An 18,872-nucleotide genomic window follows, 5' to 3' on the forward strand; every position below is an offset into this window, starting at 1 on the left:
ATCCACTGAAAGAAGAAAAACCTTTGCCACGCAATCCCAAATAGCTGTAAAATAATCAGTGACTCGCGGATTTTATTTAATAATCGGACAGTTTCTTGAATTACATATAAATGCAAAAATATTATCCTAAAAGATTTCAAGCGGCGCGCCGGTCTCAACTCTCGCGAGATCCCACATTCTTGTGCACTTTGTCAGCAGCGGTCCTCCACCATTTCGCTGCGTAAAGTCTCCTCCCCGCAACCGCTACATTCTGCGCCGAAACCACTCTCTCCCGGACCGTATTTTAACTTCTTCCCACGGACCTACATGTACCTCGTTGGGTACCGAGAGACGGTTTGGATTGTTAGCACCACGGATTGAGTTCGATTTTATGCGGATGACGACTCCTTCAGCAAGAATTTAGTAAAAGAAAATCGGTCGGAAATATCAGGTAGGTGGGAACTTAAGATGGCGGCCTTGAGAGGGGAGGGGGGTGGGGGGGTTGTGGAGGAAGTATTAAAGGGGGGCGCTAGGGGGGCTAATACTGAATAGGGCCAGAATAAGACTGCATCATTGCCCTTCGTTTTTTGCAACAGACAAGTCGGAAACGTATGCATATTTAAGTGTCGCTCCACGAAACATCAAATAACAACACAAACACATTGAACACATTTGATTTGAAATAGGTGAGAAGTTAACATAGCCCTGAACAATCTTACCTCCAAGTCACTGCTAAAGAGGCACCTGTGGGGTTCCTTAAGCCCCCCTAAGTGGCCCTTTTATAGTCATTGAAAACATTCACATGGAACTTTGTAAAAAATATATATATTAATTTTTGTACACTTTCGTGTTTCACAAGGAACACTGACTGTTAAAGTGTAACAGAATAATGTCATGGCTTTTTTTTTTCTCCATTATTATTTATCGTAGCTTTAGTGAGTTGACCCCGCGCTGTGACGTCACGGGCAATTGTTCCCATCAGCCGTGCATGTTGAAGCGGGTTATAATAATGCGACTTTTGGGGACGTTTTTGTTCCCTGTGTTCAGTAAGTTGTTCAGTGTGTTGGACTCGCTAGCATTGGGAGAGCATTACATTACATAACTGCGGGCGGGTGGGATGGATGGATGGATGGGGGCGCCTGCGCACCCAACCAACCAATGCACCCACCACACCATAAGTGACTGTTTGGAGCTCGCTGCCTAGCAAATCATTCAGTTGTTCTGACTTCCAGGCAGCGAGCTACCAGCTAACGTTAACTAATATCTAGTCAACTCAACTACCTGAACCGGCAGTGTTGAGCGTTTGAACCACAACCACGTCCCACTGTTCTAAATTAACAGGACTCTGCTCCATGGTGTCATTGTCACCTCGAGACAAGAATAGAAAGGCGGTCGCAGACAGTTTGTACCGCCGCCAATGCGTCGCTACCAAAATAAAAAATGCCATTAGGCTTTTCGCTGTAATTCACAACATCATGTGTTTAAGAGTAGCCACGGTGGCTAACATTTCCATTGATGAGTCCATGAAATGAATGAGTTGGGGGGGGGGGGGGCCCGCGCTTGGTTGCCGGGTGTAACGCCGAAATCGGTTAACTATCGACTAATGCGACGCCAGATGTCGCTGCCGACGAAACAATAGAGAGCACAAGGAGTGAATGCTTTTAAACAGCTTTTGATATCGGTTATTACGTTCCCTGTAGCACATAAAGAACAAACCCAGACACTAACCAAACCTCGTGAGGCGCACTGTCATCTAGTGTTTTCACTTGTGCAGTAGTATGGATTTTCCATAACAGTGACCTCTGGCGTTACATATCCCGATAGGTAACCAGTTTGGGTGTACCGCCGGCTCTTAGCTTTACAGAGCGTGCTGCAGAATTCTAAAGTCATGAAGAGTGTAGTGCAGGAAACTGTGCGTCTACCTCACACAAGATTAAAAAGGTCAGTTGCCTGGTCGTTCAAGCAGAGCGAAAATAAAACTACGAGCTCACCTCATTTTATACAAAGAATCACAATGCTAGCATTAGCCAGCTAATATGCTAGCCACCTGGACACTGTGCTCCTCGCGTGACGTGACAGGATACATACTGTACCGTCCCACACAGTAGCTAATATTTTTGTTTACTAATACTCATCAGACACGCATTTGAGCTGATCTGGCTTTACTACGTGAATTTACCCAACCCAAGTAATACAAGTGTAATTATTCTGCCTAAACAATGCAACCATTCATTGGTGCTACCCAACTAGCGTCCAGGTTCAATGAATTGTGGAGGGTTGTAGCTCATTCGTTTTTCATGAATTGTGTCACCAACCGTAGTGTCTCTGTCTGTTTCGCAGAACATGTGGAAAGGACCCTAATCTCAGCATCCTGGAAGTAGAAAGCACAGAAGATCTGTGTCTCACACCACAGACAGGTGAGAAGTTGTTTTTCTCTGAAAAGATAACATGCATGCTAATCCAAAATGTACTGATAGCCAAGTGGTGGATTCAGACAATGCAGGACAATAGCAGAACATTATAATTATATGTAAACTTATGTAAGCACTTTGGTTTGTGCTTGTGATATTTCATGGTTTGCCTGAAGTTGTTACTCACTGCAGCCGCTGACAGTTGAGTGTGTAAAGTTGTCTAAAGTTTTACTGCTATATGGTCTCAATGATTAGTTTCACTTAGGCTGCAGTTAGGTTGGTTACACCCTGCCTCCTTTGTCTTTACATGTTTAATACTTAATTTAAATATGAGTAACTCCTATAAGTAGTGTAACTGTTGCAAATATTCAACCCAAACGCATTATTTGATCAAAAGACTCACTAGCTATCACAAATGATGAAGTAGTTTGATTCATAAATAGACAAAATTAGTTTGCTTTTATTTTTTTAAATGTTTGTTTTGTTTGCATTCTTCTGCTGTTTTGTAAAAGTGTCTTAAAGGAAAATACAACAGAGCTTCTGTGCATTCCCTCTCAAGTGTTTTTTTATCCCCCATCTGTCCCTTGTTAACTTGGAACAAGTTGCCTACTTTATCCCAACATCTTAGTAACATCCTGTATCACCCCATCCAGGTGCAGTGTGTAGCCGGGGAAGCACAGGGGGAGGAAGCTCTGGGCAGGAGGCGGTGCAGCAGTGCGCCCCTCCGGCTGTGGATGTGCTGGGTGGTGACCCCCTGGCTGCACAGAATGTGGCTGGGTTGTCACCTCAGCATGCCCCGCAGCCGGTCGCAGCTGCCTCCCTCCTGGTCCCACGGCTCGCCAACACATCCACCGTGCCGCCGCAGGAGAGTGCCAGCTTGGCACTGGCTGGTGCAAGGAAGACCCCTCCAACTGCCTCACCAGAGATCCTCTCGAACAATAGCGAGGCTAAGGTTCGCCCCCTGGAAGAGGGACCCACGGTGGAGATTACTGCCGAAGGTGTTCGAAGTGGAGGACCACTGCCATCATCGTCCCTCGTCAAGGACTGCAGTCTCTCTCTGGAGACACAAAGGAGACCTTCTCCCTCCTCCGACCGCACAGGGCGAGATTTGCATTACGGGTCGCAAACTGATAAAGGAAGAAGCCAGACAAAGCAGACTGACTGTGTCCAAGATCAGGCTCAGGCGCCAGAAGTGGCTGGTGGATTGGTGGTTGTCACAGCCTCAGGTGTGGAGGAGGGACAATCCCTTTCAGACAGACATACATTGGAATATAAACAAGAGACTGGAGCAAACCAGGAAGTTGAAGGAGGAGAGCACACAGTCGGAAATATCCTCCCACAGCCCCACTTTCAATCCTGCTCCACCACACCACCTCCCCTTGTCCCCTGCCCTAGCGCAGATAGTACAGTCAAAGACAACACAGAAGATAGTGGCATGGAGCAATACCGGACGGCTCCTCTTGCTCAGGCCAATCAGGGCAGTCATATACCTCTGTCTAATGCTAAGGAGCAATTGCACCAAAATTTGGAAGAGCCTTCACTCCCAGTATCCCTGTCAGACAATAGTCCTAGCAAACAAACTGACCTCTCGACACAACTCGGACTTATCAAACAGTTCTCGAATGATGACCAGGAGATGCTGGGAGAAAGCACCACAAACGTGGGAGGGAACCTACTTCAAGATCCTTCAGTGTCAAATGAGAGACATGGGCACATTAAAGACCTCATTGACACCTCTCACATAGAAGAGCAACCCTCAACAGCTGAAATACTTGAGACTCCAAAGCTACCAGACACCAGTTCTGGAGTCTACATCTTCTCCCACAACTCCAGCAGCTCTGCTGACAGGGTTGTGAGTGAAAACATAGAGAAGAATCAGCATTCGGAGTGGAATGATGCGGAGGAACAGGCCACGGCGGCCACTACCTTGGTCGACTCTTTCCAACAGGAGAGCTCCACAGAAACACTTTGCGCTACCTCCCACTTTGAGGCAGAACTAGTAGGCTCAAGGCAGGTGGTACAGTTTGTTGAGGCTGAAACATGTAATCCTCCTGACCACGTCCACACCATTGAGACCCCACTGATCTCTGAGCTTGTACATTCGGCCGGAACACCAGGTATTGTGATCGTCAGGGAGGAGGCTCACATTAGCGGGGAATGGTCTGAGGTGCATGTGAATCAAAGTTACCTTGTACAGCGGGAGGACGGCAGTGTGTGTGAGGCGGCTGTTGTCGATGAGCTGAGCTCCGAGCTTTCTACTGGAGAACCAAAGATGTACGGCGAAAACCTTCAGTCGCACATCGAGATAGACTCCCAACCCATGGAGGTGTACGAGATTTGCCATTTGGTGGAGGAGGTGGCCGAAGAAACCATCTGCGTGGGTAGTGGTGCACAGATGCCTCACTCCCCGGGCTATGAAGTGAACCTATTCAACGCGCTGCTGGACCACTCAGAGGAGTACGTGGACTTCCCCTCATCAGGCGACACAATTGAAATGGAGGTTTGTCCTAATGTTTCCCACAGCCTGTCCACACAAACGGTATTCACTGTAGGACAGCACTTAGTATTAGATGCAAACCAAGTTGACGTGACGGACTCGGGACAGGTTTGTGTAGTTCAAGCTGCTGTCCTTACATCAAATTCACCCTCTTTCCAAGAGACTGACAACAGTGCTCAAACGGAGGCACCTGGTTTGCTGTCAAATATAGCACTCTCAGATCAGGCAATGCACAGCGTTTCTGCTGCCATTCAAATGCTGCCTGAGAAACGGGAAGCGGAAGTAACATTTGATGTGTCATCTCTCGTTCCCACGATGGAAGTAGTCGCACAGGAGGAGACAGTGGTGGACTCGTCCCTTCCTGTTTCTCTACCTGCTTTCCAGGCAGGGCAGCAGCAAACTCTAAATGTCACTGTTGTTAGTGCCACAAAGCCTGAGCCCCATGTTTCTTCACCCGAAGGGACCAAAGAAAACCCTACTTTGACAGAGACTCCATCACAGAATATTCAGAATGTTGCTTTGATCAGAGAGACCAAACCAGAGGACTTGCGTTCCACTCCTTCCTCTGGTGTTATAAATCCAAAGTACCTCCTTCTCAAACCAGGATGCTCTCCTCTACTCAAAACGCCACCCTCTCTTTTGACACAGGTGTCCAAGCAGCAGAATGTGGCCGTCACGCTGACCAATGCCCATAGCTCTGGCTCTGGCACGGTGGCCGTCGAGTGCCTTCCCCAAACTGTCTCAGCTGCCGAATCTGTGGCTGTTGGCAGCCAGAAAGATCGGCTGCAGAGTTCTGTCAGTACAACTTCTGCACCCACTCCTCCGACCAAGGCACTGCAGCCTAGTATTGTTCCTACGAACACCCCATCCCTGCCCGCTCAGCCTGTACCAGATCCCCCCACACCTTCACAAAGCGAATCTGACAAAGAGGCCTTAATTGTGACTAAAATATATACAGTGAAAGCGGGCCCCGTGCCACAAATTGTTGTCATCCCTAAAGCTAGCACCCCTCCTAGCAGCGCACAGCCCTCTGATGTGTCCGCTCCATCAGTAGAAGTAACAGACACATCCCCAGCTTCTGCTACTACCACAGCTGTTGTCAGCCAGGCTGACTCCCTCTGTCAGCATGTGGAGGAGGAGGAGGAAGAAGAAGAAGAAGAGGAGAGTGAGGAGATGGAGCAGGGCCGGTCACCAGGAGCAGCAGAGCGCAGGGAGGCTGACCCGGGGCCGGACAGCAGTCCAGAGGAGGCCAGCGATGAAGAGGATAACCATGATGACACAAACGAATCTGGCATGGTCACCCCCAGCCCCACAGAGAAGGTATTTCAAGCCCTTGAGTGCATATGGTCAATCCACTGTTTTTATTTAGTCAAGAGTGTAACAACGCTGAGATGGCTACAGCATAGGATAGATATAGGAGAAGGTTTGGGCAGGCTTTGATCCCAGAGGAGATTGAATATGGTGGGTCCCAAACAGGCAAGACTGATGGTTCTTAGTTTTCATTACCAATGCTATAGGTATGAGTTTGAGTATGGATGTCAAGCATCATCATCAGATCTCCATCTCCTGCAGATGCCTAAAAGCAGTTGTTTTATCAGATGCAAGAAAGACTGAAGCAGTGGAGGTGACGCTAACAAATGTAAAGAGTTATTTATAGTTTCTGGCATGTAATGTACTGATCCTGGTCATCTGGGCTGTGTTTGTATTCTGACACCATCCAGGTCCTTGGTCATTAGTTTCTGTAACTTAGCAGTCTGATTAATCTAATATTATTATTATTATTTGTTTTAAATCTCAATGATAAATTAAATTTCCCTGAATCCTCACAGAACTAGAGGCAAGTAATGGCTATACTAGTTTGTCTGCTCTGACGAGGCAGGCTGAGGAAAAGGTGTGTGTGTGTGTGTATATATATATATATATATTTTTCTCTTTATTTTTCATTTCTTTTGGAAATGACTGTCTGTGTTAATGGAGTTTCCTGTATATTTCTGTATAGTAACCAATGACAGATAGGTTTCCCTCTTGATACAGTTCTGAGAAATTATTTTGAAAATGAAAAAATGATGGACCAGAAAGTCAAAATCATTCAGCTTAGTTATTTGTTGGTTGAAAACAAACGCAATAAAGCAAAACCTTAGGCATGACGCAAATATATTTCACACTCCCTTTTATTGGGCATTTTCTTTGTCATGCTGGCATGTTTTCGTTTCAATATTTAGTGTAAGGCGTAATTCTCCCAGGCATATTTCCAAATGGTACCTTTTCTTTTTGCATGTACTGTAGTGCTTACAAATACCACAGATAATAAGTGTCTTTCTTTATTATTTAGTGTTACTTATTTTTATTTAAATTGGCCGCATGCTAAGCCATATGTGTTTTCCAGCATGGAAAGGACAGCACAGACAGAAAGGCACTGTTGCTAAAGGTAAGTGGTGGCTGTGAGACACCCAGATAGGCTAATATTCACGGACACATCTTAATTTGGCACTCTCACTCTGTATGACGCGTGGGGCACTGACTTACTGTCTGACTCTGTATGACATCTGATAAGGATTGAGGCTCTGCATGCCATAGCAGTTTTAAACAGCTAGACACAGGAGATTGATAGATGTCAGAATGATGTTGCGCTGCAGCATGTTCCAGCTACTGCTTTTACCATTTGGCTTTCCTCTAACCATGCATGTCTGCCCACCCACCATTTAAAAAAAATCTCATCACAGTCACATTATGGTATATCATAATAATATACATTGAACATGTATACAGTACATGTAAAATTTCCTCTTGGTTCTTTTCCCTTTGCCTTCAGGTACGACAGTGGATAGCAGACAGGGTCACGGTGAGTTCATCTCCTGTCTCGCCGTCCACTTCGTCTCCTTCCCCCTACCCATCATCCACCAGTGACTGGTCCGCCTCGCTGAAAACATCCCCTCTCCGAGGTCCACATGGCAAGTTCCTCTCTCCCTACTCCATGGGAACGGGTAGCAATTTGTCATCACCCTCCCCGATAGACCAGTCGACTCCCCAACGACCCCGCGGGGAGAGACACACCGATATGGCAGAGCTGGCTAAACACGTGAGTGGCTTTTAAGACAAAGGGCACTGACTCAACTTTCTTCTTCAGAAAATGACAGGGACACAGATGGTGCTTAAAGTGTAAAATTCAAAATAGAAAGTACACAAATCTGCGCCAGGAGGAGGCATGCCCTAACAGTAATACTTACACCTTCTGACGCAGTAATGTTAAACTGCGTCTTTCTCCCTCTCCCCGTCTGTGTCTTCCTGTGCGTGCGCATAAGTGCACAGGGTATGTTGTCACGTTTAGTATGTTTGTGTTTTCCCTTTCTCTTCATCTCTCCATCTCTTTCTCTGTCTTAGCGTGCATCAGTGTGTGTGTGTGTGTGTGTGTCTGTGTCAGTGTAGGATCAGTGTGCAGGTGCACACATAGGCGCACAGGGTTATGTTGTCACCTTTAGTAAGTTGTTATTAATCAGAGGTGGGTTTTAACTGAACAGCAGGTCTCATTGTGCGCGTGCACATGCGCCTCATAGGTGCGCAGTCTCACTGTGTCCATCTGGTGCATGTGAATGCATGTGCATCATAGGTGTGTGTGTGGTATGTTGTTATGTTTGTTTTCTCTCTCTCTGTTTGAGTTTGCGTCACTGTAGGAGCTGCGTGGAATAGACAGATGTATTGATCTTTACAAACTTCAACAATGACAATATTTCACCACAACAATGTTGGTGTAACTAAGAGATTTGCCAAATATATTTTTTATATCTACAGATTATCAAATGTGAGGCAATAGCTGCCTTCAGCCGAAGGAGGGTCAAATTGGCATATTGTAGATCACATACGCTGGACAGACGGCTTGCACCAGATTGGCTTTCCACAGAATATGAAAGAGTGAGACACATCTACATTTTCTCCCATTTTCTGTGACAGGAAGCAGACACTGAACACCGTATCCAGTCGTTGAAGAGGGAAGGCTTCTGGTCCATGAAGCGCCTGACCCGGCTGACAGAGCCAGTTCGACCGAAAGTTCACTGGGACTACCTCTGTGAGGAGATGCAATGGCTGTCTGCCGACTTTGCCCAGGAGAGGCGCTGGAAAAGAGGGGTGGCCAGAAAGGTACAACAAAGCACTTGCGACCGAGATTTTGTTTAGGACGTTCGCCTTGTAAGCAAATAGTGCACACAGCAAATAACTGTTATGTGTTTACAGGTGGTGCGGATGGTGATGAGACACCACGAAGATCTGAGACAGAGGGAGGAAAAAGCTAAGAAGGAGGAACATGCTAAAATCAGGAGAGTTGCTTCTTCCATCGCAAAGGAAGTGCGTGCTTTCTGGAGCAGCGTTGAGAAGGTACAAACAACTTGCTGACCTCACTAAATCTCAAAACGAATCGTATGCATTTATAAAGATGTTTAAGGCATTTGCACGGGGAAACAAAATAGTGGACCCCAAACATAGATGGTGTAGTTAGTATATGTACCTCATAGACCTATCATATGAGTTAATTATTTTTTAAATGTATCAAATGGTTTTAGATAATGTATTTGCTGTAAAACAAGAAATATATACACATTCCAACAAACACAACTCACTATAGTCACGTTCACACATGCACTGTATTATTGAAGTTTTCCAGACTTTAATGTTGCGTTCTCGTATGTAAGAAGTTAGATCTCAACATTCCGGCTCAGTAGGATCGGACATGCAACAGACTTTATGCTGGCAGGACCCTTGACTTAAGTCCGGGTAATGTCCGATTTGTCTCAAACTGCTCTGTGTGAATGGATGCGGTTATTGTCCGGTGAATTTACATTTAACGAGTGGACGTGTTGCTGACTATTGTATTATTGAGAAGAGAAGAGCCTCCCCTCCTCACAAGGTGTTTGGAGAGAGATTGAAAATCAGTTTATTCATTCTGCTTTTTATTAGCGTTTGAGTTGGAATTATTCACCGATTCCATGATCAGTGGCTCATAAGCGAAACAAAACACAGTCTCTTTAGTAATTATAGACAACAAGCTACATCTGCGCTTCTCTGTGCAGGGTGCATGTGTCTGTTGAGATACCAATGTTATTATTCCAGCTCGGAGGACAGCTCGTTTAGATCAGTTTCCCAACCTTTTTGGTGCCAAGGCACACCTGGCATAGCCAAAAGATCCCAGGGCACACCTAGATATAGTGTGTGTGTATTTAAAAATATATATATCTATCTCTCTCTCTCTATATATATATATATATATATATATATATACACACACACACACACACACACACACACACACACACACACACACACACACACACACACACACACACACACACACACACACACACACACACACACACACACACACACATTACAAAAATGTCTTTGGCCTACAAATATATAAACTTGGGTCAGTGCAATGAATGGAGTCTTGAGTTCACCTTCCCAGAGTAAAACTTCTTTGGTACTAAACCCAATATACTAATGATAAATAAGGTCCGGAAAAAAATGGGGGCGTGCGTGTATTGGGGTTTTCCGGTAATATCATATTGACGGCACCACAGCTTGCGAGAGATTCTCTCCGTGGAGTAATTAAACACCACAAACAACACGGTTGTATGTTGACACAAACACACTGGAGCGATTTGGAAGCACTTTATAAGAAAACTAACACTTATGTTGATTTAAAGTTAGTATATGTGTTTGAATGTTGACATGCGTTCATGGCAGATTATAATATGGGCATTTGACAGCCCCTCTTTTTCCTGGTACGGTAGACTGGCGCTGAATATTTTAACAAATTTCATTCGTTGTAGTACTGACTGAGTGCACTGCCAAAGCATACTCCCTGTGCCCTTTTTATACAGTACAGCCAGGTACATATTTGCATTTCTATGGGTGATGGTCGCTGACTAGCTTCACTGAATGGACTCGGGCGTGGCTGTGTGTCCGTGAGACGGACGATGGCCGTATGCCCGTATCTATTGACGGACGATAGCACTTGTTCCCGGGGTGTTGGGTTCACACGGCCTCACGGTACACCTAGCATTACGTCGCGGCACAATAATGGTCCGCCTGCCGCGGTTGGGAAACACTGGTTTAGATGAAAAGTAGGTTGTAGCTTGTTGTCTACATTAGGCCTACTATGGTAGAAAAATGTTTTGTTTGTGTTTTGCATGGGTGCATCAATGTTTGTCTGTCATGTTCTGTGTAAGGAAATAGAAAATATTGCATTTGATCCTTGCATCTCCCTTAGGCCATGCCTGTGTTATATTTAAGTGGGAGTAGCTAATGTGTGCGTCTACAACCCAGAGGGAATCCCGACAGGGAGGGCGTTCTTTGTCGCTTCATTAGCGATTCCTTCAGGTTGGTCAAGGGCATCTGTCAGCAGGGGTGAGGAATAGGGTGTTCCTCTGCGTGTCCCGAAGAAGCTCCTCATTGGCAGGTGAAAAAAGGCAGCAGACGATTCCATGTATATCGGAGACACGTGGTTTCAATACCATCCCCATGACCAACCAGTAGGGGCCAGAAGTTCACACGGGGTGACACTGTATAAAAATGTGCGCAAAAATAAATAGAAATATGCACGGTTATATCAATGAGGGGACAATGAATTGGGCTACACCTTAAAAAATGCTATACTATTAAGTAATTCCTTTCAACTGGCTGTTCATGTGCTTGCACATGAAAAAGTACAAAAGAAATGCGAAGCGCTTGGAGATTGTCAGTTTCCTTTACGACGAAGCTCCACCAAGAGGATTGTGTTGCGCTGCGTAACAGTCATCAACGTTGTCAATTTGACATTGGACCTGCTCCACTAGGAACTTTCAAAGCGCTTTTCGGTGAGAATCAGAAGAATCCCACGTAGCTACAGCTTCATTTGTGTTAAAAATGTTTTACCGGAATGTTGTTGACGTTGAACACAGCCATCCAAAGCAACGTCGGCAGTGGAGCACTTTTTATTGATTACAAAGGGAACGTACGCTGACGCAACACAACATCCGTGGAGCACAGCCGTTAATGTGATGTCGTTGGTGAGGCTAGGGTTAATGCTGACCTTTCTTCCGTCCTCCACACAGGTGGTGCAGTACAAGCAACAGTCCAGGCTGGAGGAGAAAAGGAAGAAGGCTATGGATCTCCATCTGGACTTCATCGTAGGCCAGTCAGAGAAATACTCTGACCTCCTCAGCCAGTCCCTCGCACCCACAACAGGCACGGAAACCGAGGCTTTGCCACCCCAAAAATCTGTCCCATCTGCTGTTGATGAGGATGGTGAGTCTTTTGGCTGTCTATAAATCCTGTCTAAAGATTAAAAAAGAGACTTCCCTGTCTCTTTGTTGGTTTTTTATCAAGATGGCTGTCCTCAATCTGGGACATGTCACATTACTGGCCATGCGTTCACTTAAACTTTCATAGAGGTGAATGTTTTACTGAAATTACTTTAGTTTTTATAACTCCTAGGGAAGGAAACAAAATTGATTAATGGGACTCTCTAAAACACTGCATTTCACATGGCGGGTAGTATGTATTTTTTTTAAATGTCCCTCTACAACAAAAGAGCAGATACCAAAATTGTTTCGTATCAGCACCAACATTGAAACCTTTTCAAATGATGACTCAGCCCTACAGCATCTTGGCTCTATTTTAATGGCTATTCAGTCAAACTCGACACTCTTTAGCCACCGGTCAGAGACTGGCCTAACCTGTGGGTTTAGCCCGCTAGCCCTGACACTACCAACTGGCATCAGTTCAGAATTGGCATGGAGGTATAAACGGTTCCCTTGACACAGCGGCTAGGTCAGCCAGAGATGAAGGAAGAACTTGGCAGCTGTGCACGCCCTGTGTCCAACAGTGCAGGCCTGGCCTCGATTTATTATCTGGCAAGATCCCTGCTAGTATTGGAGTGCAATGCCATTATGCTTAGTCGTTTATGATGGAACAGTGTCACTGAAGTCCAACCCCAGTCTTAGAATTATTTCACAGAAAATGCACTATGTCAGCTAAATGCCTTACCAAGGCCAACGGGGAAAGGGCTTTTTATTGGCTTTCAGCAAAATGTACGGCCGAAACTCAACTAACTTGAAGTCCTCCCGTCTCCTCATTTTTCAACGCTCCTCGCTCCGTTTACACAGACCGAGACTTTGAGCCTCCATGTGAGGAGGAGGATGATGATGAGGAGACCATCGATAAGGAGGAGCAGCAGCAGGGCAATGACGGCGAGAGCCACAGGAGGGAGATTGAGCTGCTGAAGGAGGAGAGCATGTTGTCCCTGGACCAGCTGCTCAGCACCCTCAAACGCCCCCAGGTACCGACAATAACAGCTTTGTGTATATATATATAAAATACTGTATATACACTTCAATCCTCCAAACAGTATTTATTATCTCGCACTTGCTCATGTGGCTTTTAATGCAAGGCCGTACAATGATAAATATATCTAAAACCTTAGATGAATGCCTCACGCTGGTTGTTCCTCAGGACTCTGGCTCAGAGGGAGAATGTTCTGAAGGAAGTTCATCCACAGTGGAGGAGGAAGATGGGGAGTTCACTGCCAATGAAGAGGATGGTAAGTGTGATCTCAACAAATGTTGAGATGGTCTAAGTTTTCTTGAAGCAGACATTCTGTAAATTGTAATCATGTCACTGTGAGTACTAGGGGGTGTTTGTGAAATATCCAGAACTAACTGCTTAATTCGCTTTTCTCCTTTTTGTTTTCAGCCGAGGATGAGGAAGACACAATTGATGCCCAGGAGAAGGTGGAGGGGAATGTAGACCACGCAGAAGAGCTCAATGATTTGAACAGAGAAGGTAGTATATTAGCCATCATAGAGTGTCAACTTGCAGATTGCTGTGTTGTATACAGTATGTTGTGTATGTGTGACGTCAGGGCAGAACTCAATCAGCGATAGAGAGATGGGGAGGGAGGTTGTGTGTGTGTGAAGTCAGACCAGAGCTTGATCAGCGAGAGACGGATAGAGGGAGACGGAGGGTGTGTGTTGGGGGGGGGGGGGGGGGTCCTATTTCACCCATGCAATAACCGAAACGTCTGCTTCTATATAAAATATAAATTTCTTGCAATAATATATCTCCCTTTTTTGTTTGTGAAAGTCATGTTTGAAGGTCAAAGTAGACCCCGGTAATATATTTATTTTTGTATTCAGGGGTCTTACTTTTTCAGTAATATTATCCATGTGCAGTCATTGATATTGACTATGGGGGGGGGCTGTCCTCGCTGAAACACTGAGCAGCAGTATGCATTTATTTTCCCCCTGTGTAGTGGAACTGGGAGGGATGGTGTGTTCTTCCGCACATGTTTTGACAAGGACACACTAAAGCCCTGCCATGTTACTTTCTCTCAGGTGACATGAGCATGGAGGAGCTGCTGGAGAAATACAAAGGAGCATATGCCTCCGACTTCGAGGAGGCCTCCGCCTCCAAAGCCAGTTCAGAGTCTGAGGTGTCTGGAGACGAAGAGGTGGAAACAGAGGAAGACGAGAGTGATGTGGAAAACAACACCTCCTCCTCAGGTAATTAAACAAAAGTAATTGGTTTATCTGGTTTGAAGACTTGTCTGATGCCTTGTGAGCTTGTAGATTTGCTATTTTCACCAAATGTTTGCCTATTATGAATAGAGACGCTAGGACTCATGTGGTTAAGCCGCTACATTGAGTCCACATTTTCACCCACCGCCCCCTTGAATTCTCAGATTCACCGGAAGACAGCGAGGAAGATGACGACAGCGAGAAGGATGAAGAGGACAGCGTGGGCGAGGAGGAGGAGGATGACTGTGGAGATGAGGGCATGGAGGTCCTGCTGAAGGAGGGAGACAACAGCCCTCCCTCATCCGGCCCACGGCCCAAGAAGGAGATAAGCCACATCGCTGCCACTGCTGAGAGTCTGCAGCCTAAAGGCTACACTCTGGCCACCACCAAGGTTGGTCTCAGCACTGTAACGGATGAGCTGAACAGGGAGGCTTTTGTTGTACATGACTTGGCAGCAATGCGTCAATTAATGGTGAAATTGCGGTTCATTGTTATGAGCAAGAACCAGCAGGAGATGGCCCGTGGCCCATTTTGAGTCAGGGCTGTTTGTTAAGGCAAGCAGGTCCTAATTTAGTTTTTTGTTTCATTTCTCATTTCCTGCAGTTCTGCCCTAAATCTCATTTCCTGCAGTTCTGCCCTAAATCACATCTAACAACTGGGGTCTCCTGTTGCTGAAATCGTATGTTTGAGTGTCTGCTCAGTGCTCTCTGTCATGTGAAGGTTTAAGCCCAGTTCATACTTTGACGTATAGCCACATCGCTCTCCACGGGGGTAAAGTTAAGAACTGGGGTTTGATTCCTCATGGTGCCTCTGGCCTGGCCGGGCGCTCCACTGAACACAATTGTCCAGTCTGTTGACTGGCAGGTAGTGCAACTGGGAGGGATAGTGTGTTCTTCCGCACATGTTATGCCCTCCTGGTGAAACTCCTCACTGTCTAATGAAAAGAAGCGGCTGGCTACACCATGTGTATCGGGGGAGACGCATGGTTGTCTACACCCTTCCCAAGACCAACAAGTAGGTGTTGGCAGCAACAGGGACACAAACAGGGGGGATTGACAATGACGATATTGGGTAGAAAATGTAATGAATAAATAAACCATGTCGCTCTCTGATAACAGATTTTCGGTGAGTAACATGGTTCAAGTATAGTACAAATGTGTCATTAGGTTCTCCTACTCTATTCAATAAGGAAATGTAATGTGATTCATGTGATCACAGGTGAAGACCCCCATCCCCTTTCTGCTTCATGGTACATTGAGAGATTACCAGCATATTGGTATGGACTGGCTAGTCACCATGTATGAGAAGAAACTCAACGGCATACTGGCCGACGAGATGGGACTGGGTAAGACCATCCAGACCATCGCTCTGCTGGCTCACCTTGCCTGCGAGAAAGGTATGAAATGAACTAGTCACATGCTTTCAGTGCATTTTACTGATATACTAACAAGTAAAGATAACATGTAAACTGTACATTTTGTATATTGGTCAATAGTAGTTATCCCTCTTTTTATTGAAGATCAATTTATATTAATATTATAATTATCTACTAGTACTGTCACCAGCATTTACATGTCTATGTATGTCCGCAATGAGTCATGAGTTATCACAACAAATTGCAGTTCCATGAAACTTCATAATTAAGAGCGTTTTCTGAGCCTGTTATGCTTTTTCAAGGTCTGGTTGTTCATAAACCTGTCTGAGGCAAGTAGGTATTTAATTTAATACAAAGTAGGTGAAAATGACCATTTCCCCCTCCCTTTTGCTTTCTTATCTTGTGTTGTATTCAGGTAACTGGGGCCCCCACCTCATCATCGTCCCCACAAGCGTAATGTTGAATTGGGAAATGGAGTTGAAGCGTTGGTGTCCCGGCTTTAAGATTCTCACCTACTATGGCAGCCAGAAGGAGAGGAAGTTGAAGAGACAGGTTTGTGTTGATTTGGAATGGGTTGTTTTACACCAGTGGAAATATAAGGTTTTCCATAGATGGTATATTTATATTCTAAAGATGGATGACTGAGTGCATCTCTGATATGAGCTAATGTCATAAACACATACGCCCTATTTTGTATTTTGGTTATTAGAAGCTAGTAGATCTACAAGCTCAAAACGCGTCTGAAATTGTCATAAAATCTTCAGCTATAATGAAATGCCCAAAATAGGGAAGCCAGTGTTAATGTGGTTTATTTCTCTTCCCTTGTCACATGGGAACAGTGATTCCATTTCTACACACAACAAGCCTGGTTTGCAAACAGTCCGTAACCACCCCCCACACACACACACACACACACACACACACAGTGGAACCTGAAAAAGATTCATAGCAGGGCTTGTTTCTTGAGGTATCATTACAGTGTGGTGAATAGTAGTACCATACTCCAAAATTCTATATATTATTCACAAGTACTGAAGCAGATCTAATTCTTCCCATTTAGGGTTGGACCAAGCCCAATGCGTTCCATGTGTGCATCACCTCCTACAAGCTGGTGCTCCAGGACCACCAGGCATTCCGACGGAAATCATGGCGGTACCTGATCCTAGATGAGGCCCAAAACATCAAGAATTTTAAGTCCCAGCGCTGGCAGAGCCTGCTCAACTTCAACAGGTCTGTAGAGCATGAAGATTAGCTCTTCGGTAAACATGCATCAAGGGCAAAAGAATGAGTCCGTTTCCCAAAGGCAACAAGTTAAACTCCATGCTTACAACGAATTCACACCCGAACTGGCGCATCAGCATTGCAACCATCCGTCCAATCCATACCGCCTCCGATTTCCATCCTGTATTCAAACTATTCACTATTCAAACTACTATAGGCGGTAATAGAGGAAGTTTCATTTTGAGTCTGTGCTGTCTATTGTGTGAGCTAATTGTTGAAAATCCACACGGCAAGGACCACCCCATCTCTGTCATAGGTACTGGAGATTAAGCAGCCTGTTGAAAATCATAGGAAATATCTTCCAGTGAATACAGAACATATTATTTCCCCTTTGAAGCAAGGTCTTGTTATGCACAATAGCTACTTCATATTTAACTGGCTTTTCTTTTAGGTAGATCTTGCCATTTTATTTGCTTAGCTTGTAACTGGTTCAGTTAAGATACAAGTTTAGGCACTGTTGGCGAGGCTCAGACTGTTCAACAGCGCAATAGCGTGTGCTTTACCAACTCCGTTGGCAACTCTATCGGATGCCTGAATATCATTCCCAGGAAGAGAACCAGAGGTAGCAGCGAAGCATAGATATCATCATAATGGTAATTTTAAGTCAAAGTTTCAGGGACAGATGAACTAGCTGAGAGAGAGGAAGCTTTTGTGCAGTAAAGAGAGCCAACAAGTGAGAGTTTGACTGCACAAGGAGCAGAAGTAGTGCTTCTGTTTAGAAACATTTAATACATTTATCCTTCTAATGCCATCTAGAAAATAACAATGGCACTGGCAATCAGTGTTCTGTGCATAAAAGATAGACTGTATATTGTACAAAACTGGCAGGCCCCATAAAATCAAATTCGCTTTTCCATTTCCTGGAAGAGGATAAAAAAAATGCTGATGACTCATCCTGCACATGGGGGAATATTCTAATTTTGCATCCAATTAAATGCTTTTCTTGATTTTCTTTATTCCCCTCTCTCATTTCTATCAGTTCTGTCTGTGGACCCTTTTCACAGCAGCCATTTTGACAGGTAAACACAGGATGAAGGTGGTAATGTTAATTGTGGGAATGTGGGTTCATTTAGATGTTTCTGTGTGCCAGCATGAAGTGAACTTTACAGGAGCTAACCATGCTGGCAAACAGACCCAACTGAAACACCCATAATTAATGTTATTGCTTCAGCTGTGTTTTTGGTTGTACTAACTTCCTCAATCTTTTCTCCTTTCCTTCTAACCCAGAATATGTTGAATCTGCTAACCGTTTTAATGGGATCTCTAATTACTTTCAACCTGGCATTCCTATTTCGGGTGTGAAGTAAAAAAAGAAAAAAAGCGTGTCCCGAACCTCTAGTCTTATCCATATTAAAATTGGCATAAGGGCGGACGGACCTCGTCGTCACGCTCATGTCACTATGACTCGGCCATAATGCAGCTACACCCAAATATGGAGTGTGTTGTCATGGCATCAGGTGCAAACAAATCAGTCGGCTCAATATATGGGCATAAAAGGGGAATGCCTATATATGGGCATATACTGATGACATCAGCGATCTCCATAGATCGAAGGTGTGGCAGAGACTGTGTGACACACGAATGAAGAAATATAAAAGAAAAAGAAAAAAATACTTGCATGTATAAAAAAGAAAAGAAGGATCGAGGGAGTCACGTATTGCTGCTTATCTAGTGGAGTCGGTATGGGTTGAACATTAAATGGAAGCGTTAAATGCAATCTATGACTAAGTGCTCCTGGTTTGGATTGGCTTTTATGTTGTAGCCATGTTTTGTACAAATATTCA

At 44.9% G+C, this 18,872-nt stretch overlaps 1 protein-coding gene across 3 annotated transcripts in view; it reads left to right on the top strand.

The window, feature by feature from the left end:
* The first annotated feature begins 1,829 nt into the window (after positions 1-1,829).
* The window catches only part of srcap (Snf2-related CREBBP activator protein), a 37,375-nt gene continuing 20,332 nt past the window's right edge, over positions 1,830-18,872 (top strand). For all 3 annotated transcript variants that reach the window (XM_080455440.1, XM_080455442.1, XM_080455441.1), the window contains exons 1-15: positions 1,830-1,920; positions 2,320-2,396; positions 3,044-6,207; positions 7,700-7,966; positions 8,836-9,021; positions 9,115-9,255; positions 11,970-12,162; positions 13,023-13,195; positions 13,369-13,456; positions 13,609-13,698; positions 14,250-14,417; positions 14,597-14,823; positions 15,651-15,828; positions 16,223-16,359; positions 16,868-17,037. In XM_080455440.1, the coding sequence (XP_080311566.1) occupies positions 1,868-1,920; positions 2,320-2,396; positions 3,044-6,207; positions 7,700-7,966; positions 8,836-9,021; positions 9,115-9,255; positions 11,970-12,162; positions 13,023-13,195; positions 13,369-13,456; positions 13,609-13,698; positions 14,250-14,417; positions 14,597-14,823; positions 15,651-15,828; positions 16,223-16,359; positions 16,868-17,037 (5,312 nt within the window). In that variant the 5' untranslated portion in view covers positions 1,830-1,867. The remainder of the gene's footprint in view (positions 1,921-2,319; positions 2,397-3,043; positions 6,208-7,699; positions 7,967-8,835; positions 9,022-9,114; positions 9,256-11,969; positions 12,163-13,022; positions 13,196-13,368; positions 13,457-13,608; positions 13,699-14,249; positions 14,418-14,596; positions 14,824-15,650; positions 15,829-16,222; positions 16,360-16,867; positions 17,038-18,872) is intronic.

The sequence above is a fragment of the Gymnoscopelus braueri genome (genome assembly GCF_963280865.1).
Source record: "Gymnoscopelus braueri genome assembly, chromosome: 17".
NCBI classification, from domain to species: Eukaryota; Metazoa; Chordata; class Actinopteri; order Myctophiformes; family Myctophidae; genus Gymnoscopelus; species Gymnoscopelus braueri.